Here is a 24626-nt window from a genome sequence, read left to right on the forward strand (position 1 = left end):
CATCATTCCTGGCAGGGTGTTTTTTTGTTTTTGTTTTTTTTGTTTTTTTGTATTTTCTTTTCTTTTCTTTTCTTTTTTTCGGAGCTGAGGATCGAACCCAGGGCCTTGCGCTTGCTAGGCAAGCGCTCTACCACTGAGCTAAATCCCCAACCCCCCCCTTTTTTTTAACTTGTTAATTTAAATTTACATAACTAAGTTTATATCTGGCAGGGAGTACCCTGACGAGCAAAGGATGTCTTTAGTTCAGGTTGTCCAGAAACTACAGATCCAAATCTAGAATGCTAGTTGCTTCCCCCACATCTCTTCACCACCTACCACCACCTCCTCCTCCTCCTCCCTCCTCCTCCTACTACCTCCTACCACCACCTCCCCCCTCCTCCCCCCTCCTCCTCCCCTTCTCCTCCCCCCTCCTGTCTGTCTCTGTCTTTCTGTCTCTGGTCTGCCCCTCCCCCTACTCTCCACCCCCACCTCCACACCCTGTTTCTCCATGGTTTCTCTGGGTATTTCTAGCTGTTCTGGAACTTGCTCTGTAGACCAGACTACCTCCTGAGTGGGTAGGTAAAAGCTTGGCCCAGACCATGGTCAGCTGAAGGGTTTTGCCAGAACCAGCGCTGAGGTGCTCTGATGGTTCTCTACCTTTACCCTACACACTCCTCACACTACCTCCCTCTGGAGTCCTCCAGGGCCCTGTTTCAGCATGCAGCCCTCAACCACCCAGGCTCCAGCTGGGGCCCATTTTGTACTTGTGATTTCAGTACTAATGAGTTGTGAAATCGATTTGTGGCATAAGCCACAAAAATAAAAAATAAAATAAAATATTGTTCGTTTTGTTTTTTTTCTTTTAAAATTAGCTTCATAGCTCCTTACTAGTTCTTGCACAGGTTGTGCTCCAACTAGGGGACATGCCCTAAGCCGGAGGGCGTGGGGGAGCCTCTTGCTCTTTGACTGCCCTTGGCCAGGTCTCTAAAGAGCTGGTTAGAATTGCAAGATCAGGTCTTTGCTGCCCTGTTCACACCTGACTTGCAGGGCGTGTGGTAACAACAAAGAACCACCCACTTCCGGGAGGGTGGTTGTGGTCTTTGTGGCCAATTTGCTTGGGGCTCCAGGGCTACCAGGTGGCCTCAGACCCTCCAGGATAGAGTCCCTGGGTCCTTATAGAATGGCTGGAGCTTCAAATGTGCTCTGAAGCTTAAGCTCCATTATATTCAATGTTAAAATGTCTCGAAGAAGCCGGGCGTCGGTGGCATATGTCTTTAATCCCAGCACTTTGGAGGCTGGTCTACAAAATGAGTTCCAGGGTAGCCAGGACAGAGAAACCCTGTCTCAAAAAACAAAACAAACAAACAAAAGATCCCAGGGAGGGCTGCCTCACTTTCTTTCTTTACCATTCCAAAAGATGCCTAAAATCAGCATCTTGGGACATTTTAGAGTCATGGGTGGTTTCACGCAACAGCAGTCTAAGCCTAACACGCCCCACTTCACTTTTTCTGCTCCATGGGTCGCCAGACCGACGTCCCATCTTCTTATGGGGAAAGAAGGCGGAGGCCTATGCTAAGGTGCCGGTTGGTGGCCACAGTCTTGATTGGCAAAGGGTATTAGCCAATGATGCTGACGAAAGCGGCTGCTGTTTATGAACATGCAGCCAACGGACAGGCAGCAGCGCAGCCAGGGGCCAATGAAAACTTGCCTGGGCGGGTCTGAGGGCGGGGCTTCCCTGGGGGGCGGATGTGGGTAGACTTCCAGTGCCAACCCCCGGACACTCAGAGCACATCCGGTTTTAGCCGAGCGGGGAAGCTCCGAAGAGGTGGGCTAAGAAGGTACGTGCGAAGCTAGGATCGGGCAAGCCTGGAGTGAGGGATACTGACGGAGCAAGAGCGGGAGTGGGTAGTAGCTTCCGCTTTCGGATAGATCAGCTCCTTAGGGAACCCGGCCTACTCTGCGTCGAGATCGAAGGAAAGCTGAGCGGGGAGGGACGCGGAGGAACTAGTGCCGCGCATGCGCAGCAGCCCCGACGGGGGCGAGTCTGCGGGGTCTCTCGGGCAGTTGGGCCTGTCTTTGTGGTGGCGAAGGCCTCTTAGCGACCCTCGCTTGCGTCCTTTTCCCCTCAGTCGAGTTGAGGCCTTGAATTCGGGACAAGTCCCTCACTCCTGACTTTGAGGTAAACGAAAGGGAAAGCTGTGTCGTTGTGGTCACTCCGCCCCACCCAGCGATCGCTGCTCGGCTGCTCCTCGGGTTCCTCCGCCTCGCCTGGGTGAGCCGTCCGGGTTGGGGACTTGAGGTAGGCCCGGTTAGGCAGACTGCCCTGTCACGGCGGGCTAGGTGATGTCACACTTCTCTGTGACACGCGAGATTCCTTAGTTACTTAGAAGCCAACGGTAGAGGCCGAGGTGAGAAGCCCCGAGCTTGGCCTGGCTCCCCCGCCCCACGGAGCAGCCCCACTCTGATCTGATTGGTTACCTCTGGACAGGTGAGGTGGCCTTGATTGCTTGATCCTGAACCCTGGGTGAGCCCCAAAGTCTGCTCCGGAAGGGCGGCGATGGGCGCTGTTTCCTTTGGACTGACTTACTAAGCCTCTGATAAGTAGGCTCTGGCTTGCCTGCCTTCGTTTCTTTTATTTTCTTTTTTAAACGACAACAAAAAACAAGTTGTCTGGTGCCAGCTTGCTTTGCCTGTCCAATCAGGCTTCTTTTGGCCAAACAACAAAACCACTGTGAACTTGAGACTCTCCAGTTACACAGACTACCTGTGAATGTGTAACACTTTAGACGAGCTGACTGCTTGAAACACAGAAGAGAGTTTTAAGGCTGAAGGTCAATGGCAGACTTTGTAGTTATTTATTAATACTTGTATTTAGTTTATCTTGCGGCTGTATGGTTCAAGAAAGATGTCCCTGGATTGCATAATCATGTTTTTCATGCCTTCTGCGAACACACTTAAGTCCGTAATTGTTACATTTATTCTCTTTGGCGTTTCTTTTGTCTAAATTGTTTTCACTTGAAGAACAAGCAGACATTTTAGGTTCCTTAGGTTTTCCACCAGTAGAGAATGGCCGGAGAGTTTGAGAAACGCAACCTGTAACTTGGATCCACAGTTTTCCCCTTCCATTATTCATCATGGGGAAATCAGGTTCCGCACCTGAGTCCTGTTCTCCCTGTCGATCTGAATGAAGCCTTGCTTTCCTAACCACTAGGAAAAGGAGACATTAGCATTTCCAGTTTTTCCTCCTTGTTACAGATAAAGTTCCTGGTCTTGGTAGAAATGCTAAAAAATGCATTGTGGGAGGGACCGACATATGTTCTAGGGAGTTATGGAATTGTCTTATTGAAGCGTGCTTTCCTGTTGTGGGTGAAACGGCACTGCACTGGAAAGGTCAGGAGACCTGAAGCTGGTTCTGCCTCCCCTGCTCTAACTATCTGATGTCGGTCAGATCCATACTAAGACTGGGTTAGCACCCTGTAGGGGAGTCTTCAGTGTGTTTCTTTTTTTTTTTTTCCGGAGCTGGGGACCGAACCCAGGGCCTTGCGCTTGCTAGGCAAGCACTCTACCACTGAGCTAAATCCCCAACCCCCGGTGTGTTTCTTTTTAAGTCAGTAGAACTGGTATTAATCGTGTTATGTTATGTTATGTTATGGTTAGAGAGGGAAGTGAGATTAAGTAAAACTCTTTTCTCATGGTTTTGTGGTAGAAAAAGCAGGATTTGAAACTCCAGATCTGGTTCTAGTACCACTATTACACTCCCATTAGGAAAAAGAAACACCTTTAATGTGGGACTCTTTCCTGCTTGGACTTAATATGAAGCTAATATTGTACCTTGGTGTATACATTTAACATCTAGACTAGTAAGTCAAATACTTTACACATTTAACTAAATACTAGGCTGTAAATGACCTGCCTCGCCCCTTCTGTTTTGTTAATTCAACCATCTTGAACCCTGTCCCTGCACATCCAGAAGGGATCAAAATTGACCCTTGTTACCATTAGAGAGAATGCACTGACCTGAAAAGTTTCGTTTTATTTCGTAAACTACCCAGGGGTATTAATCTCTCTCTGGGGAACCAGCCACTCAGGATGTTCTCCCTTCTACATATTGGTACTTTGACTTGGCTGTAGGATCTGGTAAGGATGCCTTCTAGTTCATCCTTGTTTCCGGAGAGTTTCTAACCAGATTTCATGGTAGTGTACATTTCCTGAATACAGTAGAGGGAAAGGCTTGCATCTGAGTAGGATCTGCCGCGCTAGCTGAGGAAGGGTGACTTGAAGTTGTGGGTTTGGGGCTTGGGAGATGACTCAGTGGTTAAGAGCACTACTGTTCTTCCATATGGCAGCTCACAACTGTCCCTAACTCCAGTTCCACAGATTCTGGCCCCCTGGCTCAGATGCAGGGAAAACAGGAATGCACAGAAAAGTCAATCTCGAAGTTACAGGTCTCTCTTGTTCTTGATTATGCTTGTTCTTTGGGGGGGTTAAACAGTGGGGGAGGAGGGATTGCTGGTTTCTAATGGAAGATTATGTGCTTAAGACATCGAAGCCTTTGTATGCTTCACTTCTGCCAAAGAGTTGTGGTTTTAGAGTAAGAGATTGAGTAGTTTCAGAGTTGGTTCAAAATAATAAATTTGAGCCAGGTGAAGTGGCACATACCCCTCTGACCCCAGAACTCTGAAGGCAGAGGCAGTCCGGTCTCTGAGTTCAAGGCCAACCTGCTCTATGAGTTATAGAATGGCCAGGGCTATAGAGAGAGACCCTGTCTCAAAGAAATTGCAAGTGGTAGGCATTTTTTAGTAATGACTGTGTTGGTTCTGAGGCAACCCTCCAGAGATTAATACAGAGGTAGCTTAACCCTGAGATTTTTGATTCAAGAGCTCTAGAACTTCAGGTCTCCTTGGGACAGCACCTTTCAACCTGGGGTCACAAAGCAGCTGTCCTACAGCAGACATTATGATTCATAACTAACAAAATTATAGTTATGAACTATGAAAGAAAATAATTTTGTGGCTGGCAGTCACCACAGCACAAGGAACAGCATTAGGAGGGTTGAGAGCCCCTGTTTCATGATGTAGACTCGGCCTTAGTTCAGACTGGACACCTTGGATTGTCTTATCTGCCCTCTGGGGAGGAAGGACAGTGTGAATGTGTTAGAGGGCTTTATTTAAACAGAGGGAGTTCAAACTAGAAGTGGGTTTTATCAAGTTCTTTCAGATTTCGGTTTGTTTTCTTATCCTTCCTCCTTATCTGTCTAACCTCACTCTCCTGTAGAGAAGTATTGCTAAGCCTTCAGGATGAATACAGTTTTTGTTCAGTGGTGAGCAGAGCCTTTTGCATGCTTTGAAAGCACTGAGCTTCTGTCCAGCACTGCAGGTTTTGTGTGTGCATGTACACACTTGGAAGGCACAGCCGTTGTTAGAAAATGATCTTTTGTTTTAGGACAAGGGTAAGAAGGGTATCTGGACCAGACACGAGGGATTTAACAAGACCGAATAGGCTTTATCCCCAAGCAAGAGGTCACAGAAAGACCTGGCTCTCCCTTGGCGCAGCCATGCAGTAAACCTGCAAGTTTTTGTTGTGCGTGCATGTGTCTCTGTGTGTTTGAATACTGGTGGTTGAATGTAGGGCGGGCCTTGATCACATTAGACAAGTGCTCTGTCACTGAGCCATGCCCTCAGGCTGGGGGTGGTTTTGTTTTTAGTAAGTCTCTGAAACCCAGGACTTGCTGAACCTTCTATCCTATTCAGCCTTCCAGAATGCCAGGATTAATGGTATGTTTCTCCCAGCTCTTGCTTTTTGTTGTATAATTTGGGTTGGCTTTGGCAGAGGAGACTGGCCCTGTTAACCACAGTTTTGGTGACACTTCAACAAAGCTGTAGCAATATGTGCATCACACAATTTGATAGATTCTGTTAATCCTTGGAGTTCCTCTGCCTTAAAGCGGTTGTGGTGCATGACTTTAATCCCAGAACTTGGGAGGCAGAGGCAGGCGGATGTCTTGAGTTCAAGACCAGCCTGGTCTGCAGATCTAGTTCCAGGACACCCAGGGCCACACAGAAACCTGTGTGTCTGTGTCTCGAAAAATCAAAAAATAGTCAAAGGGTTTTGGTTGTAATTAAAACACTTGAGCATTTATTTTTTTATATATGCAGTATAAGCAAATTTCCCATGACCTCAGGAGGCACTGCCATTTAATTTTGTGTAAATAATCGTGCTATTTTAAGACTTGTGTTTTTCTAAAACTAGGGATCTGAGTTTATGATGAGATCAGTGATTTTCTTTTTTAAGACTAAGCTTCACTATTTAGCCCAGGTTACCCCTCAAAGTTAAATTTACCCTGGCTTTATCTCCCACTGCTGATCTTACAGAGCTGAATCACCGTGCCTGAGTTGTTGGTTTGTGTAATAGTCTTAGTTGTATATCAGAAATATTAGAGTGGATTGTGGGTCAGTTTGGACTGCATACACTGGGATAATAATATTTATGTAGTCTCTGGGATTGGCCTAGGGCAAGGCAAGTGAGCTATACTCCAGTATATTTTGAAATGTGTAGTTCGGGGCCAGGCATGGCAGCGTGCACCAGGAAGGCAGGAGCAGTTGAATTTCTTTTGTAAGTACCAGACTAGCCAGGGCTACATAGTGAGACTCTTGTCTCAAAACCAGAAACAAAACCTTAAGGGGACATTTTTATCCATTTATACTTTTATTCTTGATAATTTGGAATAACTCTGGAGCAAAACTATACTTCCTTCCTTCTGAGACCTGCTTTTCCCCATTTTAACATTTCCAAAGTGAAATATGACATGTACATTAAGTATATACATTACTACTTTAAAACAATTTTAGAAGGTTTATTACTGTGTGTGTGTACATGCTGTGTGTGACCGTAGATGTGTGCATGACCCAGCATTTTTTATTTTATGTATATAAGTACACTGTAGATGTCTTCAGACACACCAGAAGAGGGCATCAGATCCCATTACAGATGGTTGTGAGCCACCATGTGGTTGCTGGGAATTGAACTCTGGACCTGGAAAAGAAGCCAATGCTCTTAACCACTGAGCCATCTCTCCAGCCCCCATGACCCAGCATTTATGAAGAGGACTTTACTACTGTGTGTGTTCATGCTGTGTGCTGTGTGTGACTCTGGGTGTGTACATGACCCAGCATTTATGTGGAGGCCAGAAGAGGACTTCTGAGAGTCAGCACTCTTCATTCACTGTGGGACCTGGGGATGGAACCCAGTTCTCAGGCCGCAAAGCCAGTGCTTTTACCCGTGAGCCATCTCTTGGACCTTCATTGCTCTCCCACCCCTCAGTAACAGAATTAAAGTTGCTGCAGTTAACATATTTCACTTAAGATTTGGCTGAGGTTTGGCCTTTAATCCAAGCACTCAGTAGGCACAGGCAGGCTGATGGATCTCTAAGTTTGAGGTTAGCCTGGTCCACAAAGCAAGTTCCAGGACAGCCAGGGACACATGGAGGAACCCTGTTGTTGTTTTTAAAATTGAAATAGGTAGTGAAACGAAACACTGGACGTTTTACCCTGGTGTGACGAATGCAATCCTAGTACTTGGGACACTCGGGATGAAAGGTTTGGCTGTGCAGTGAGACTGCATTTTGCAGCGATGCGGAGGAGGAAGGGTGGAGTGTGTGACTTAGTCAGGTAAAACTAAATACTTGATATACCCACAGGTTTCTGCAGAAGTCTTAACCGTTTTTTTTAAAAACTGTGTGAGTGTTTTGTGTGCAAATACATGCTTACAGCTGTGGCAGACATGTGGGTGCTAGGCCTGGTCCTGGGAAGGAGCAGCCAGCTCGCACCTGCTGAACCCCCTGCAGCCCCTGCCTTTTTTTTTTTTTTTAAATTGAAAGCCTCAGAAAGTGGCAGCAGTTCCTTCTGGAACTTGTCAAAGAGCAAACTGGAAAAGAAGAGTTCTTTGTGCTCTGTCAGTTTCCCCTCAGAGGGGTCTGATTACATGAGTATTGCCCCTTTCTGACTAACAATCCCCTGGGTATTTTAGGTCCCCTCCCCCGCTGGTGCTTGAAATTGGAAGCAAGATAGATGTGCATTCGCACTTGGGCTGTGAGAGCGGAGAAACTTGACTATAGGTTGCAGGTTCTCCCTGGGGATGTCATTAGGGGTGTTAATGGAAGCCTTCAAGACACTTTCCAGTTGCTGGATTGTACCGACCTGTACGTGTGCTCTCTGGAGAATGAACTCATCGTGGTTATGGAAGACTGCTTGGCCTTGCAACAGCCTGCAATAGTTGCACCATCTGGATCAAGAGGGTGCAAGGGCCAGTGACTTGGCGAGGAGAGCAGCAGCTGTAGTAGGTTTTGCAGCCTCTCCAGATCTGTTCTTAGGAGCTGAATTGATAGGAGTCAGGTAAGCAGGGTCGTGATGAGGAAGGAGGGGATGTGGAAGCCAGCTGTTAGCTTGTGATGGTTCCCTTGGAGTTGACTTTAGGACTGTAACTTTGACTGCAGGTTATGGTTCTTCCCCTTCTCCCTCCCCCTTCTTGGCAGATTAGGACTAGAATGGGCACTGTGTGCGAGAACTAGGAGAAATGAAGGCTCTTGCTTAGATCTGAGTGTGTAGACTGGGGTTGCAGAGAGAGGAGGAGCAACACTTAATCTGGCTTTATGGTGTTGGCGGGATGTAGCCTGGATATGGTTTGGTTGGGTTTTGGATTTTGCTTTTAAGTTTCTGGAGTGTCGGGAAGGCGGTTACACTGCCCACATGTTGGCTCCCCAAGGGTCACAGTGGGAAGGGGGTGGTAGACTCCCTGCTTTGATTCTGAAATGCTGTCAACTCTGGGACCTGCTGGGAAATTGGCATACGGTTGTACACAGGGATAGTGCCACCATCAGTCAATTTGTGGTTTTGGTGAGTTTTCAGGATCCATATATTAGAGCATTGCATAAACCGCTTAGGAAAAATATTTCAAGTCTTTATGCAAAATACTGCTCTGTGTGGAGGAGGGAAAAGTGGATTAACATTTAGCCCCCCCCCCCCAGGTGGCTCAGTTACTAATGTTTCCCATGAAAATGTTAAGGACCTGAATTTGAGTCCTCAGAACCCTGTAAAAGCCAGGCGTAGTGAGTGGGGGGGGGGGGAGAGAGGTGTGTGGGGTGTGTGTGTGTGGGGGGGTAAGGCAGAGACAGTAAAATCCCTAGAAGCTCCCAGGCCAGCTAGCCTGGCCCCTGTAGTAGTGAGAACAAAATGATTGTCTCAAAGAGGAAGTGAGGCCCAAGGCCATCATCCTGAGCTCAACATGCTGTGACAAGCACAAGTCCACAGTCGCACACATACAGTTGAGGGAGCACACACAAATAACACGCAAAGATTTAAAGAGAAATAAGGGAGTATGTATATGATTATAATCTTTCTGTAAGAGTCCAAGGAAGCCAGGCATGGTGGGGCGTGCCTTTTGTCCCAGCACCTGGGAGGCAGAGGTGGGCAGAGCTGAGTTCAAGGCTAGCCTGGTCTACATAACAAGATAAACAGACAAACAGAAAGGTCTGGAGGGAGCAGGATTGGTGACTCCGCAGTTATGAGCACTTGCAGCTCTTTTTTTTTTTTTTTTTTTTTTCTCGGAGCTGGGAACCAACCCAGGGCCTTGCGCTTGCTAGGCAAGGGCCCTACCACTGAGCTAAATCCCCAACCCGCACTTGCAGCTCTTACAGAAGCCCTGACTGGTTATCAGCACCCATTATTAGGTGACTCAAACTCCTTTAACTGCAGCTCCATGTAATCACATACTCTCTGGGGCACTATGTTCATGTGGTGCCCATATGCTCGCATACATATGCGCACGCGCGCACACACACACACACACGCATATGCATACATAGATGCATGTATACACACACTCCAGTGCACACATGTACACACATATACACACACATACCCATAAAATAACATGAGGCCAGCTAGGACTATATAGTGAGACCATGTCTGAAGTAAATAAGTAAATGTCCTTATAGCATTTTTTTTTTTTTTTAAATCTTTGAGATCCCTTTTCTGAGCGCATTCTCTAGTATCTTGAAGCAATGGCATAATGGAAGCACTTGGCTGTGCGAGCCTTGAGTTTCAGTCCTTAACACCAAGTGCTACCTGTGGAAGGTGAGAATCACTCCCAGAAGTTGACCTCTGATCTCCACATGACACCACACTCAAAGAATTAAAACCAGAAACCACAAAAAGAATGCTCTGATGCCAGTAGGTTCCTTTAACCAGACGCTAATTGAAAATTTTTCTTATAAACTGTCTTTTTCAAGGACGAGTTTGTTCTTTAAAAATTGTAATTACTTTGTAAAGTAAGAGAAATCAAATGATAGTAAAATACTTTTAGGGAGAAGATGTTTCATGTCTTTTGAAGAGAGATGGGGAACTTTTAAGTTTTCAAAACTTATTTTTTTTTTAAATAAGGTACCTGTGCTTAAGTGTCCTCGTGTCTATAAACAAGCTTTGTTTTCTTCTCAGCGGAGGCTGCGCTGAACAGACTTGGAGCCATGAATATATTTGATCGGAAGATCAACTTTGATGCCCTCTTAAAATTTTCCCACATGTAAGTGATTTAACCTGCTATGGCCCTTGCATTTCTGGTTGTCCCTAGTTTCTTTTATAAGCGTTAATAAACAAATTGGCCAAATCGCAGAGAAGCCTAAGTGGCCAGGTTCTAGGGGTGCTGTGTGGTCTCTGGCAAGTCATTGGTTCTGGTTTGGTTGCTCAGTGCTCGTGTATTTTTGGGTTTGGGCTCTTCTCCAGCATTTAAAAATTCTGTTAACTCACTTTCCAAACATTTTATTATAATATGTTCTTCCCAAAGTATCTCAAAAACTTTTCACTTATTCCTCTGGCAAAGAAGAGAGGGAAGAGTTTGTAGCTTAGTTGAGTCAATGCCTCAAGACATGATGGGTCAAACTTCTTTCCTAGAACTCCCCCCACACAGCAGCACCTAAAGAAGGTCTACGCCAGTTTTGCACTGTGCATGTTTGTGGCAGCGGCAGGGGCCTATGTCCATGTGGTCACACGTTTCATCCAGGTAAGTTTGTTTGTTTGTTTGTTTGTTTCATTCATTCATTCATTCATTCATTCAAGTTTTTCTCTGTCAACAGCACAGACTCTAATAGGGTTGCCTATTCCTATGCACCTCTTTTTTTTTGGGGGGGGGGTTCTTTTTTTTCAGAGCTGGGGACCGAACCCAGGGCCTTGCGCTTCCTAGGCAAGCGCTCTACCACTGAGCTAAATCCCCAACCCCTCCTATGCACCTCTTTAATATCTTTATCAATAGTTTGATTCAGAACTCAGCCAGCCAATATTATGACATTATGAAGCCATTTGAATTTATTGGTAACTTTCCCTGTAGACCCTCTGAGCACAGCAATCTCTTCCCCTGGGCACTTGGTATATGGCTGATGTTGATGGACATACAAGACCCCATTCTCAGCTTGAACTAGGTGCTGGCACTCCTTGGCATGGTGCTGTCCCACCTTTTCCTCTGTTGCCTCAGTGAGTATGGGACGCTAATTGTCGTAAGAGGCAAGATTGGGACTTGTACAGATTTGACCCATTTAATTATCTTCATGCCCACATGAAACCTTCAAGGCCTTGCTGTCTTACAGAGGAGAGTTTGGGTTTGACCTGCAGAAGTAGAAGGCACATTTTTATTTTTAAAGAATAACCCGGGATTTAGCTCAGTGGTAGAGCAAGGGCCCTGGTTCGGTCCCCAGCCCCGAAAAAAAAAAAAAAAAAAAAGAATAACCAAGAAGTTTGACGTTTGCTAGCATCCGAGCCTTAGAGGGCCTGTTCTCAGCATAGGCACAGGGTGTGTTTATGTTGGCATAGGCCACTGTCATGGGCTGCCTTTTGTTCAGGCATCTCCTGCCAAGGAGTATATGACAAATGGCTCTCAAAAGGGCAAGGCTTTGATCTTGAGTTCAAAGCAAGTTCTAGGTCCATGTTTTTTTGGTTGTGTTCGTTTGAAGTAATGTAAAATGCAGTCCGTTCTCAATGCAGACTGACGTGTTTGAGGATTAAAGTGCCCTCGGGTCACTGCTCAGCACTGTTGCAGACGTGTGAAGTAGCGTGCCCAGGAGAGTTGGGACATGCTTCACTCACGTGTTCCGTGACAGGCCTAGTAAAAGCCACTTCTGTGCTTTTTTGTGTCTGGGGATTGAACCCAGAGCGTCATCCATGCTTCTTACCGCTGAGCTGCACAGCAGCCTGGTGTGCATGAACTCTTAGAAAGCTGCCTCTGGTGTGGTCCTGGCTGGGAGGCGCGCAGTCAGAGGCAGACACCACTGTGACCTGCCCCGTTTTATGTTTTGCTGCGGATTTTGCCATGTTATGATGCTGAAGTGCTGTCTAGCCTGACCGTTGATTTACTTTAGGGAGAAGAAAGTGTGTTTGTTTTAATCAGCTCTGGGGATCCACAGTCCATGGTAAATAAGTGTCCTTAGAAAGAAACACACACACAGCAAGGCTGTGCATTAATAATCATTTTGTAAATATGTGACCAGAGGATTGCAGAAACCTCTGTTTCCTGGAACCCTCGGTTCCTAATTTAGTCCATGGGGACTTAGAACTGCTCTCAGCAGAGAACAGAGCTGCAGCTCTAAGGGCAGGGCTTCAGGGCCACTGATCATCCTCAGTGAGTTCTAATACCTGTGGGCAGGGTTTCCTTTTAAAAAAATTGTTATCAGGGGTTGGGGATTTAGCTCAGTGGTAGAGCGCTTGTCTAGGAAGCGCAAGGCCCTGGGTTCGGTCCCCAGCTCCGGAAAAAAGAACCAAAAAAAAAAAAAAAAAACGTTATCGTCAGCAAAACTAATGTTAAGCTGAGCGATTTTAAACCTAGAAGGCAGGCGACACTTTGCACCTGTGATGCCAGTACTGCAGAGCAGAGTCTGCCAGACCCCAAGAACACCCACCCCCAACTGCCAGTCTTCCACATCCTATCAGCCATGAGGATGTACACATGTGCACACAGCCCTGTGTGGGCCATAGTGCGAGAGTTTCTTCCTTTAACTTCTGAGCCCTGGGGAATCAAACAGCTCAGGTCATGAGGTGGTGTTTTTCCCCTCCTTTTCTTTTTTTTTCGGAGCTGGGGACCAAACCCAGGGCCTTGCGCTTGCTAGGCAAGCGCTCTACCACTGAGCCAAATCCCCAACCCCAACCCCCCTTTCTTTTAAGTGGACAAAAAGAGGTCATTTCTGCTTATGACAGAGGCAGTGCCTGTCTAGCACTTCGAGGTTTGGCTTGTCTTCCTTTTGCCTTGAGTAGTTCTGTAATTGATGGACCACAAAGAGCCTTTGGTATCGACCATGGTCTTGGCCCTTCCTCACCTTCAAGGCTTCTGGTTGCCCTACTTTTCCTCTGCGTGTAGGTGAAGAAGCAGGTGTTAGAATGTCGAATGAGTATTAAACATCCGCGTGTGCACCTTTCATGCTTGTTTCTGCCTGGCCCCACAGGCTGGCCTGCTCTCTGCCCTGGGCGCCCTGGCCTTGATGATTTGCCTGATGGCCACACCTCACAGCCATGAGACGGAGCAGAAGAGGCTGGGACTGCTCGCTGGCTTCGCCTTCCTTACAGGTATGTGACCAGGTTGTCTCGGGCAGGGGAAGGTGCAGTGTTAGCGCTGACGTTCCAAGTGGCGGATCAGAACAGCTCTCTGTGTAGGTTCCATAATTGCATTCCATTGCTATGATTTCTCCCTTCCGGCTCCTTGCTGTGCTCACCGTCAGGAGACTGTGCTGCTGGTTGCTTGCTTGGCTTTGCACTGTTCCCGTGTTTGATTTGAGTCCACCTTGCATATGCGGTTAAGCACAGTCTAGCTGGCGCTTTGTAGCTAGCAACTGTGACATTTTTAAGTATTAAATGAATGAGGTTCAGGACTTTAAATGGTAGACATGAACTAGGCGTATCTAGGCAAAAGTTTATCTCTTGCTGGATGTGGTGGCACATGCAGGCAGATCTCTGTGAGGCCAGCCTGGTCTTCAAAGCAAGTTCCAGGACAGCCAGGGCTACACAGAGAAATCCTGTCTTAGAAAAAAAAAGTTCATCTCTTTTGGAATTCTCATAAAGGAAACAAGTCTCGAGCTGTGTAGTAAAGTACTGTAAAACTCAGCACACTGATCCATACCCAGTTTTCAGGGATAGTCTATAATCTATCTGGTGTTGAGAATTTTAGAAAGGAAGAGATTTAGGAATTAAGACGTAAGGCTCCAGGAGCACTAGTGTTAAGGTATTGGGGTAGGTTCTCAGAAGAGGAATCAGCATAGAAGTGTTGGGCTGGGACAAGTTGCTCCTCTGTTGCCACGTGACGCCCTGCACAGCTGCGCAGTCTCAGACCTTTGACGTTTGCCTTTTCACTCTTCCTAATTTCTCGTCTTCTGAAGACATCCATGGTTTTGAGTTATGAGGACTATATGAATTCTCTATTCTCGTGAGCATTGAGGGAAGGGTAGAGTAACAACTGTTTTGGGTGTATGAGGCCCTCAGAACGGATGTGACGTTTGTCCGGGTTTGCTTCCAGGAGTTGGCCTGGGACCTGCCCTGGAGCTGTGCATTGCCATCAACCCCAGGTAACTGTCTTGTCTTATTTACGTCTTCACACCTTTGTGGCCACCTCCTAAATGCAGGCCACACCACTGTAGTTCCCAGCTCACGGCTTTGTCCTCCACAGCATCCTCCCCACGGCCTTCATGGGCACGGCCATGATCTTCACCTGCTTCAGCCTGAGTGCCCTCTACGCCAGGCGCCGGAGTTACCTCTTTTTGGGAGGTATGGACTGGAAACGGGCTCTGGGCTCTGCTCTAGCCCACGGTCACTAGGCCGTGTTTTCTACCTCAGATCTCTGGGACTCGGGTGACATTAAAAAAAGCCTTCATTTGGGGGAGGTTAGGAATGGTCTTGAGGTGATTGTCTGTGGCTTGCTTTGGTTTTTCTGCTGACACTTTTGCCGTGTCCTACAGGTATCTTGATGTCAGCCATGAGCCTCATGTTCGTGTCCTCTCTGGGGAACCTTTTCTTTGGATCCATTTGGCTGTTCCAGGTGAGATTTTATAGGGAACTGGAACTTTCCAGCGGCTGTTTGCCTAGTGCATTTTCTCACCTAACTAAATCAGAAGAGGAGAACCTTCTAATGCACGCACTTTCTTGGGTAATGCCCTTCAAACCTGGAGACTTCATAGGACATAGCCTCTGCCTCCGCGGGAAGACATGGTTAGCAGCTCAGGAGAACAGGCTTTACTCAGTTCAGACTTGTGAGCCCAAGGTGTGAGAGCAGGATTGTGTTTTGGGAAGTAACATGGACTTCTGGGTTAGTGTGATGTTTTTGCAAGTTCGTTGTTTTTCTCACTGCACTAACTACAGCATGTAACTTCATCTCTTGGTTTTGTTAGGCAAACCTGTACATGGGGCTGCTGGTCATGTGTGGCTTTGTCCTCTTCGACACTCAGCTCATTATTGAAAAGGCTGAACACGGAGACAAGGATTACATCTGGTAAGTGTGGGACGCTCTGCCTGGTGAGCACAGGCCGAGACACCGTCCATCCCAACTGTACGTACGCGTGAACTCACTGCGTAGCTAGGGATGACCTTGAATTTTGGTCCTCTATTTCCTGAGTTGGTGCTGGGATTAAAGGCTTGCCTAGCCGTCTCTGCAGTGCCGGATTACACGGGGCCTGATCGGTGCTAGGTGAGCACACTCTCCGGACAGTCGGCAATCGGACAATCCGGGCTTGACCTCAAGCAGGCCAGGCGGACTGCCACTAGGCTCTGCCCCTGGCAGGGCACCATGCTAACCGCTCCACCGCTAGGCAGCCAGAGGTAAAGGAGCATTCTCCTTTCCTCTGCTTTCCAGTGGGACTGAAGGGTGGGCCTAACTTGTCAAGTAGAGTGCCTTTCTTTCGGTCTCCTCACTAGGTATTGGCAGTGGGTAGTTCCGGGCTTAGACTGTCTCAGTTCAGATCGCGGTGTCCTGATGCCTTGTGGATTTATTGAGTTGAAAAGGATCCCGACTGTTTCTTGGTGGGGTGGAGTGTTAGAGAAGTGACCCCCCAGTTGGGTGGCTCCCTTGGCTTTGCCTGCTGAAGGAGCGGAGAATGAACCGGTTCTTCTCTTTCAGGCACTGCATTGACCTCTTCTTGGACTTCGTTACACTCTTCAGGAAGCTCATGCTGATCCTGGCCTTCAATGAGAAGGTTAGTCAGGGTTGGGGATTTAGCTCAGTGGTAGAGCGCTTTCCTAGCAAGCACAAGGCCTTGGGTTCGGTCCCCAGCTCTGAAAAAAAGAAAAGGAAAAAAAAAAAGAGAAGGTTAGTCAGCGTGCAGCCCGCACAGGAGGGAAGGCGGGGCTCCTGCTCAACCTCTGGGAGATGGGAGGTCTTGAAAGGTGGATTATACACTGTGTAGAACAGAAGTGTGTGAGAGGCAGGCCCCGCAAGCAGGAGGTAAACACAGGTTTGTGCTAAGTAAAACCACATTTCCTAAATCTTAACTAATCCCTGAGGTGAGTTTCAGACGGCAGACAACCTCGATTGCTGTGAAAGCAATGCTGCACCTTATGAAGAGTTTAAGGTTACGAAGATTGTTAGGACTCAGAGAAGGATGTTCTAGAAGACGGTAGTGACAGCTCTTACTCTGTGAATGTCAGAAGTGGATCCGTTTATCCACTTGTTAATTTCTTTGAATTTTTAAAAGTATTTTTGCTTGGTCCCTAGCTGACCTGGAACTTGCTCTGTAGACCAGGCTGATCTCAAACACTGAGATCTGCCTGCCTCTGCCTCTGAAGTGCTGGGATTTACTGCCCTGCATTTTTGAAGGCTTTTTTAAATGAACTTGTATGAGCGCCTGCATGCACACACGTATACTGTATGCACTGATTCCCTGGAATTATGAATTGTGAGCCGCCATGTGGGTGCCGGCGATCAAACCCAGGTCCGAGGGCTGGAGAGATGGCTCAGAGGTTAAGAGCACTGACTGCTCTTCCAGAGGTCCTGAGTTCAATTCCCAGCAACCACATGGTGGCTCACAACCATTTATAATGGGATCTGATGTCCTCTTCTGGCCACCAGGCATACACACAAGCAGAACACTGTATACATAATAAATAAATAAATCTTAAAGAAAAAAGAAAAACCCTGAGCAGCCAGGGCTCCTGACTGCCACCTCTGCAGCCCGCCTTATCTCTCCATCTTATTTTTGTTGATCTCAATTCTTCCCCCCTGAAGCTAGCATAATAGTCAGTGTCGTCCAACACAGAGGAAGCAATGAGCTTTTATTTATAAAGCTGATTTAGGAATACCAGACCGTGAGTGCAGGGCCACAGGGGGAACGAGCCGGACTTGCTGGCTCCATGTGGGCTGTGCAGTTGCCTCCTCCCAGCTGCCGACGTGGGGGTGGTGTCTTGGGCTCCTGCCTAGGGCGGGAAGGGCTCAAGGGTTGAGCCCTCCTCATCGCTTTGCTGCTCACATTCCAGAACACTCTTGGCCAGCACTCAGTCATTTGGGTTTGTACCTCAGGGGGAGACTAACTAGCTGATTTTCTTCATTTGTAGGACAAAAAGAAAGAGAAGAAGTGACGTGGCGATCGGCCTCTCCCAGCTCGCCTTCTCTCCCTCAGCCCCGTTTCTTTGCACACATCACAGGTGTCGTGTCCCATGACAATGAAAAGCATCAGGAAAGCTTTTGTACTTTGTGGTTTTCTCTATTTTGAATTTTTTGATCAAAAAACTGATTAGTGAATATAGTTTGGAGTTTGGCTTCGTCTCCTGGGGTTCTTCCGCTCCCTTTTCTGTCAGTCCATCACAGCCACTTGCTCTGCTCAGGCAGCCAGTGTACCAGAATGAGAAGTGAGAGCAGAAGTCTGCGCCCTGCCAAGCCTCTGTGGCTGGACCCCTGCACTGCTGGCTGGACCCTCTTGACCCCATGGTTCGGCTCTCAGTTCCAGTGAGGCTGGGCAGTGTGTTTGCCTTGGGAGGGACCTTACCTGTCTGAGCTGCCAGGGCTGCCACACAGTGGACTCTGGTGGGTGCTTCCCTCCTCTGCTGCCTAATTCAGTCTGGCAAACGCCTTTCTGCCTTGCCATGATGAAGGGAGTGCTCTGTCCCACTCCTGAGTGGCCCTCAGGAAGTCTGCCTGCTTTCCATCTGTGGGCTGGGAGGGCTCGAGTACAAGGGAGGAACATGAAGGGTCTGAGTGTGGTGGCCAGGCGGAGAGACGGCTCCAGGGTTCCCTGTTGTGCTTTTCTTTTTCGTTTTTTAAATGTCAACCTTTGTTACTGATTGGTCTCCACTGGGTGGCTGTGGTGTCTTGGAAAGGACAGGGAAGGAGACTGGCTGAGCCTCGGCTAACCGAACTGAGGCCTTCCTGCCACACACGCTTAGGGAAGGCCGCAGCTCTGGGTGGCTGGGCTGGCTCTTCAGTGGTTTTTGTCTGTCTGCCTGAACGTGATTTGGGAGTGTCAGGACAACTGCGAGGCAGCAGGGAACAGTCGCTAACAGACGTAGAGAACAGTCACTAACACGTACTTGAGTTACTTGGGTTTGTTCACCTGTTTCCAGAGATTTTTGGTCTTTTGGGCAGAAGCCCGTTGACCAGACTGTGGGCCATCATAGTCTGCATGGAGAGGTGGCAACCGGAGTGGTTGTGGCCCTGGCTACCAAGCCCTGACAGCCCGTTACCAGGAGGATGGTGGTTTTGACTTTCTTCACTCACAACCAGTGCAGTTGACACAGTGGCTGCTGCTTCACTGTCCCATGAAACTGCTTCTGGTGTGGTGCGCCCAGAGCGACATCTTGCCACCCTGTTTGCCTGGTGCCTCCCCTGGCTCGAGCTTACACCCTGAGGGACGGCAGCAGCTCTCCAGAGAAACGATGCCGCGAGGCCTCAGGACCCGACTGAGTTCCACCTCTTGAAGCCAGACTCCACCTCTTGTGCTTTTTTGCTTGGGAAAAAGGAGTTTTTCTTTAGAAACAGTGCCAAGAATGATAAAGATATAAAAAACTACTTTTAAATAAAATGCCTGTCAGGTTTTTAACCCAGGCCTCCCTGCGTCTCCACTCTATCCCCGGTTCTTTGTTTCCGGCTCAAGCTGCGTTCTCTAACTCAAACTGTGAAGACAACGGGGTTTTTGATTAAAAAAAATATATCTACATAGTCTTAATTTGTAAAAAATAAAGAAAATTCCTTAACCTTTCCTAGTGTCTTAGTGTGTTAAATCAGGGGCAGGCTGGATTGGGGCTGGCACACTTGTTACTGGGAGCTGAGAGCTGACTGGACCCAGTGTGTTCTCTGCACAGACAGAAGCGAGGAGCACACTTAGGCCTCCTGCTCTGGAGCCCCAGCCACTAATGCTGAGATTTTCTCTGTCCCGCCCAGGCCTCCTCCAGAGCCGTCTCCTCAGCTTGGCCTCTGCTGGGGTTGGCTGTGGTGGTGCCTGCTACAGTTAGGATGTGCACCAGCTCTGGGCGGGGGGCGGGTGTGTGTGTGTGTGTCACTCATCCTGCGTTCACTTCTGGTGGCCAGGCTGTTGCCCAGGAGCATCGTGAGAATCGTGTAAGGGTGCTTGTGTGATGACTTCAGTCTCTGCACACCTGTTCCTCGGACACGTAACCATGGCTGTGCAGTGAACATTGTAGGATCTGGTTTATAGTGACCTAGTTGGCCCCATAAATCACCATCTGCATGAGTTACTTTTGTGCTGAGGCAAAATACCATGAAGAGAGCATCATGGAGGAGGGAGGGTACTTATGGTTATAACTCTCAGAGCCTACCTTCATGACAGACCTCGCCCCAACACGGTCACACCTCCCGAACGGCTCCACCAGCTAAGGGCCAAGTGTTCCAAAGTTCAAACACATGGGGCTGGAGAGATGGCTCAGTGGTTAAGAGCGCTGACTTCTTCCAGAGGTCCTGAGTCCAATTCCCAGCAACCATGTGGCTCACAACCAGATCTGATGCCCTCTTCTGGTGTGTCTGAAGACAGCTACAGTGTGCTGTATAATTTATATATAATAAATCTTAGAAAACAAAAAACAAACCCACCACGTGCTATCCCAGCTAAAGATCTTTCTCAACTGAGGAAAGGCATTGATCCTTGGGTGTGTGTGTGTGTGTGTGTGTGTGTGTGTGCAATTTTTATTTCAGAAATGATGCACTGTGAGAAAGTCCTTTTCAGAATTTGAGTCCTGCTTGGTGTGCGTGCTGGGAAGTGGACCTGGGGCCTCTGCTGCAGAACCATCTCTCCAGCACAGCAGATCTGGCTGCTTACTAATGTCAGGCACCTCAAAGTGACTTGTAACTGTGTCTGGGAGGAGGTTTTGCTTTTAAACACCATTTCCTTCATTTTAACCATTGTAAGTTTGTTGGTGTGGGGGCAGGGGGCAAGACAGACAACAGCACAAGCATGGAGGTCAGGGGATGATTGGAGCGGGTTCTCCACATTTCTGTGGGTTCCAGGGATCTTACTTAGGTCTCCTTTACCCAGTGAGCCATCTCACTGGCCTGCTTTATTGCTGTCTTAACCAGGGCAGGCAGGTGTGTTTACTACACGCGGCCAGTCACTTCCAATGGCACACTGGGTGACACGCTGATGCCAGGGTCCCTGTCTTAGTGTGTGCAGGCAGTGCTCAGGAGAGTTCCAGAGCTCTGTGATTCTTTCTGCCCTGGGATTGAGTGAAAGGGAAAAGTACATCAGTTCCAGCATAATCTCTTCACCCCAAATCTTTGTGACCAAAGAGCTGCAGAGCAAACACCCTTTTTATCCTCCCTCAGCAACATTCATCTGAGGAGGATAAACGGGAGCATTGTCCAGCCAGAACCAGAGGGAGGAAGACGTGCCGCAGCGATGGATGCTTCTGCACTGGAGAAAGATCCTAATGCAGTGTTTGGACTAGGGCTGTCTATTCTGCCAGTGTGGAGATCTATTAAGATGATTCCCAATTGGGCGCTCGTTGTCCACTAGCACAGGAGAGCTGCCCGTAAATACTGCACGTTTAGGAGGATCAGTGTGTCAGTGCTTGTAGTACAAGCTGCCTGCAGTTCAGGCCCCCAAACCTCTTGTAAAAGTAGAATTGGCGTGGGCAGCTCCTGGGAGGCAGACATGGAATCCCCGGACGGACACGCACACACTGGATGACCACTGTGGGGTTGAGATAGCAGTGGGAGACAGTCCTGCTGGGTCTAGGATGTTAGATGAGTTAAGGCTAAATCCTGAAGGTTGAATCGACGGGCGACAAAGTGAAGAGATAAGGTAGGTAGTGGAGCGGAGGCTTCAGCTAAGGAGATGACGTGAAGCAAGGCGCATGCGCACACATGACTCAGCAGGGAAAGCTCGGGTTTGCTGACTTTAGAACAGCTGGAAATAGGAATTAGGGTTATTATTAGTAAGTAGGCCATCGCTTACCAAGGACTCCGGTGGGAGGCACTAAGGAGTAGACTTTCCTGCTGACAACTGAGGGATCCAAATGCCAGAGAGAGGCTAGGCTGGATTTTCCACCCTGAGGACTGGAGATTGGCAGGGTAAAGGCCGTGTTTCCCGGACTCCCTGTTTCCGGCTGGAGTGAATCAGACCTATCCGCGGCGTTGGTGCTGAGAAGTCTGTGACAGGAGATGCAGGAAGTGAGCCTGGGGTGGGCCATCCGGAGCAAGCTCAGCAGACCCCTACCACCTAGGAGAGTTAGGGGCCAGCCTAGTCTACTTACTGAATTCTATCAAAGACAACTGGTACCAGGTTTGAGTCCAAGGCAAACCTAGGGAAATGCTAGCTATCAACACGGAACAGTTCAAGGATCAGTGAGAATTATAATGGAAAAACAACTAAAAAGAGAATAGGTTTTTGTTTCTATTTCTTCGTCTTGGTTTTCGAGATAGGAAGCCCTCATTCCTGCTCCATTCTCACAAGGTGCTGGAATTACGACATTCTGCCTGTTTTATTTTTGTTTCATTTTAGATTTAGTTTATGTATATGAATATTTTGCCTGCATGTATGTATGTATGTGTGTGCACCATATAGTTGCCTGGTGTCAATGGATGTCCCTAGAGGACACTGGAACTAGATTTACCTGCTCTAACTTGCTAAATTGGCCTTGACCTTCTGACCCTCCTGCCCGCACCCAAGCACTTCCCACCACCTCATCCAGTTTTATCTGGTGCTGCAGTTTGAACCTGGCGCTCTCTACCAACGGAACTGCATCCTCAGCCACAGCGAGGTGTGTGTGGGTCATTTTTACATGTTATATTTTTTGATGCATGTTTGGTATGTCTGTCAATTTAAAAATAGCATTAGGGTTCAGAGTAGCTGAGATGGCCAACAGTAGCCATGGCACAAGTGTCAGGGTTGGAGGACCGGCTACAAGGTGTCTGTCTACCCTGTGTATCTCCACAGCTCCTCTACCAGGCTTGGGAACAGGCACAGCCCCATCTCACTACATTCTTTTTTTTTTTTCTTTTTTCTTTTTTCTTTTTTTTTGGAGCTGGGAACCGAACCCAGGGCCTTGCGCTTGCTAGGCAAGCGCTCTACCACTGAGCTAAATCCCCAACCCCATCTCACTACATTCTTAAAATACCGACCACCTTTTGAGGAGCCTAGCAACCAGCCACCCTAAATACCTGGGAAGGGAAGCAGCATTTTAGCCTTCCTTTTCTATTCTAACTTTATTTCTGGGGACGTGGGCAAGTATTTCCTTCCACAGAGATATTCTGACTGAGGGATGAAAGAATTATCGTTGTATCAATGTATCCTTAATTTGAAAACCTGTCTGAGGACAGGTGATGGTAGCAGTCGCTAGTGACATATCAATGGAGACAACGTAACATTATGCACCTCCAGGCAGAAGCAGATAACACTGCCAATAAAAGCTTGTTGTTGGAGCCCACTGAGGAGTCACCATGTGCAAAGCCCACCCTCCCTCGGGAATGTAAGAATATTATGGACAAGAAGTTACTATTGAAGTTAAAGGTGGCAGACATGTACAAAGAATGCTACGGAGTTTTGCTCCCCTTATGATTCTCACACACGGAACAGCATCACGGAGCAGCATCACCTCCTTGGAAGCCTTGGGAAGAGTCCAAACAGTGGCTGCTCAGCAGAGTAGTCCACCTCCCTCCCCAAAGGGTCTGTCTGACTGTGATTTGAGTAGTGGACATTTTCATATGAAACCTTTTACTAAATAAACTTTCGTTGTTGTTTTGTTTTGTTAATAACAAATCTGAATCATGGGAAGTTCTAAAATGTAAGTACCATTTACAGGAAGAGGTTATGGGAACATCCGGTTCCTCTAAATGTTCTGCCTCACCCAGAAGATGTAACAAGTAAAACCCAGTAATGGGCGGGAGTGCTCTGGAGAGACGCCCGTTGCTAGCATTTCCTGCTGCTCTAGAGGATCTGAGCTCCTAACACCACTGTCCAGCACTCACAATATAGTTCCTACAGGTCCCATAGATCTGACGCCCTCTTCAGGTCTTTGTGGGCACTACACTCATGTGTACACACCCCCACACAAATACATAATTAAAAACAATATGCCATGGGGGTTGGGGATTAGCTCAGTGGTAGAGCGCTTGCCTAGGAAGCGCAAGGCCCTAGGTTCAGTCCCCAGCTCAAAAAAAAAACCAAAAAAAAAAAAAAACCAACAATATGCCAGGAGGCCTTTAATCCCAGCACTCAGGAGGCAGAGGCAAGAGGATCCCTGTCAGTTCAAGACCAGCATGGTCTACAAAGTGAGTTCTAGGACAACAAGAACTTCACAGAAAAACCCTGTCTCAAAAAAAAAAAAAAAAAAACCCTTAAAATTAAAAATTTAAAGGCGCTTAGTGGAACACTGAGAAAACTGGGAGCATTGGACTTGTATTTAGTGGCAGAGCATTTGCGTAGACTGCCTAGGAAGAGGCTGGAGGTTTGATCCCCGTATACTGTATGATATGATTTTGTTCTACAATGTATATACACATTGTGATATAATTTATCTGTCAATTAAAATTAATTTTAGGGTTTTGAATGAAGTTCAGTGCTACAACCCTTGCCTAGGCTGTATGATACCCTGAATTCAATTTTGTACTGAAAACAATAAAAATATTTTAAAAGACAAAATTCGGATGAGATCCGGATGCTCATGCCTGTGTCCAAAGCATTGAGGAAGCTAATTCAGAAAAACTGCCAGAGGCTTGGGGCCATCCTGAGCTATATAGGAAGTTCTAGGCTAGCCTGAACTGGAAATCCAGCACTTGGGAGTGGAGGGGGGCCAGAGATTAGGAGCAAGACCAGTCTAGCTGTCATGATAAATTAGCTCATCAAACATTAGTTGCCTGATGTCCTAAGAGGCCGTGTAGAGAAGTGGATAAGAGTTTGTATTGCTCTATCGGAGGACCTGAGTTCTGTGCCCAGCACCCATGACACAGCTCAAAACTGCTTATCACATACCCAGCTCCAGAGGAATTGTGCGTGTGTGTGTGTGTGTGTGTGTGTGTGTGTGTGAGTGTGAGAGAGAGAGAGAGAGAGAGAGAGAGAGAGAGAGAGAGAGAGAGAGAGATTAACCAGCAATTGCAATGCTGGGTATCCGAGCATATGTTCTTACAAAAGCTGTCCACCTCCCCTAGTGTGTGTGTGTGCGTGTGCACGCACGCGTGCACGCGCGCCCATG

The 24626-nt window shown here is 47.7% G+C and overlaps 1 protein-coding gene across 2 annotated transcripts; it reads left to right on the forward strand.

Annotated features, from left to right (window-relative positions):
* Positions 1-1726: 1726 nt before the first annotated feature.
* Tmbim6 (transmembrane BAX inhibitor motif containing 6) lies at positions 1727-19183 on the forward strand. Of its 2 annotated transcripts, none has more exons than XM_032886328.1 (10): positions 1727-1817; positions 10470-10554; positions 10923-11031; positions 13457-13577; positions 14521-14569; positions 14671-14768; positions 14960-15039; positions 15389-15489; positions 16114-16189; positions 17544-19183. In XM_032886328.1, exons 2-10 carry the CDS (start codon positions 10499-10501, stop codon positions 17565-17567), a joined length of 714 nt encoding a protein of 237 aa, XP_032742219.1. In that variant the 5' UTR covers positions 1727-1817; positions 10470-10498; the 3' UTR covers positions 17568-19183. The 2 variants fall into 2 exon arrangements, with proteins under 2 accessions (XP_032742219.1, XP_032742228.1); XM_032886337.1 differs by having other exon boundaries at positions 1810-1880.
* The last annotated feature ends 5443 nt before the right edge of the window (positions 19184-24626 follow it).

This window comes from Rattus rattus, chromosome 1, assembly GCF_011064425.1.
Source record: "Rattus rattus isolate New Zealand chromosome 1, Rrattus_CSIRO_v1, whole genome shotgun sequence".
NCBI lineage: Eukaryota > Metazoa > Chordata > Mammalia > Rodentia > Muridae > Rattus > Rattus rattus.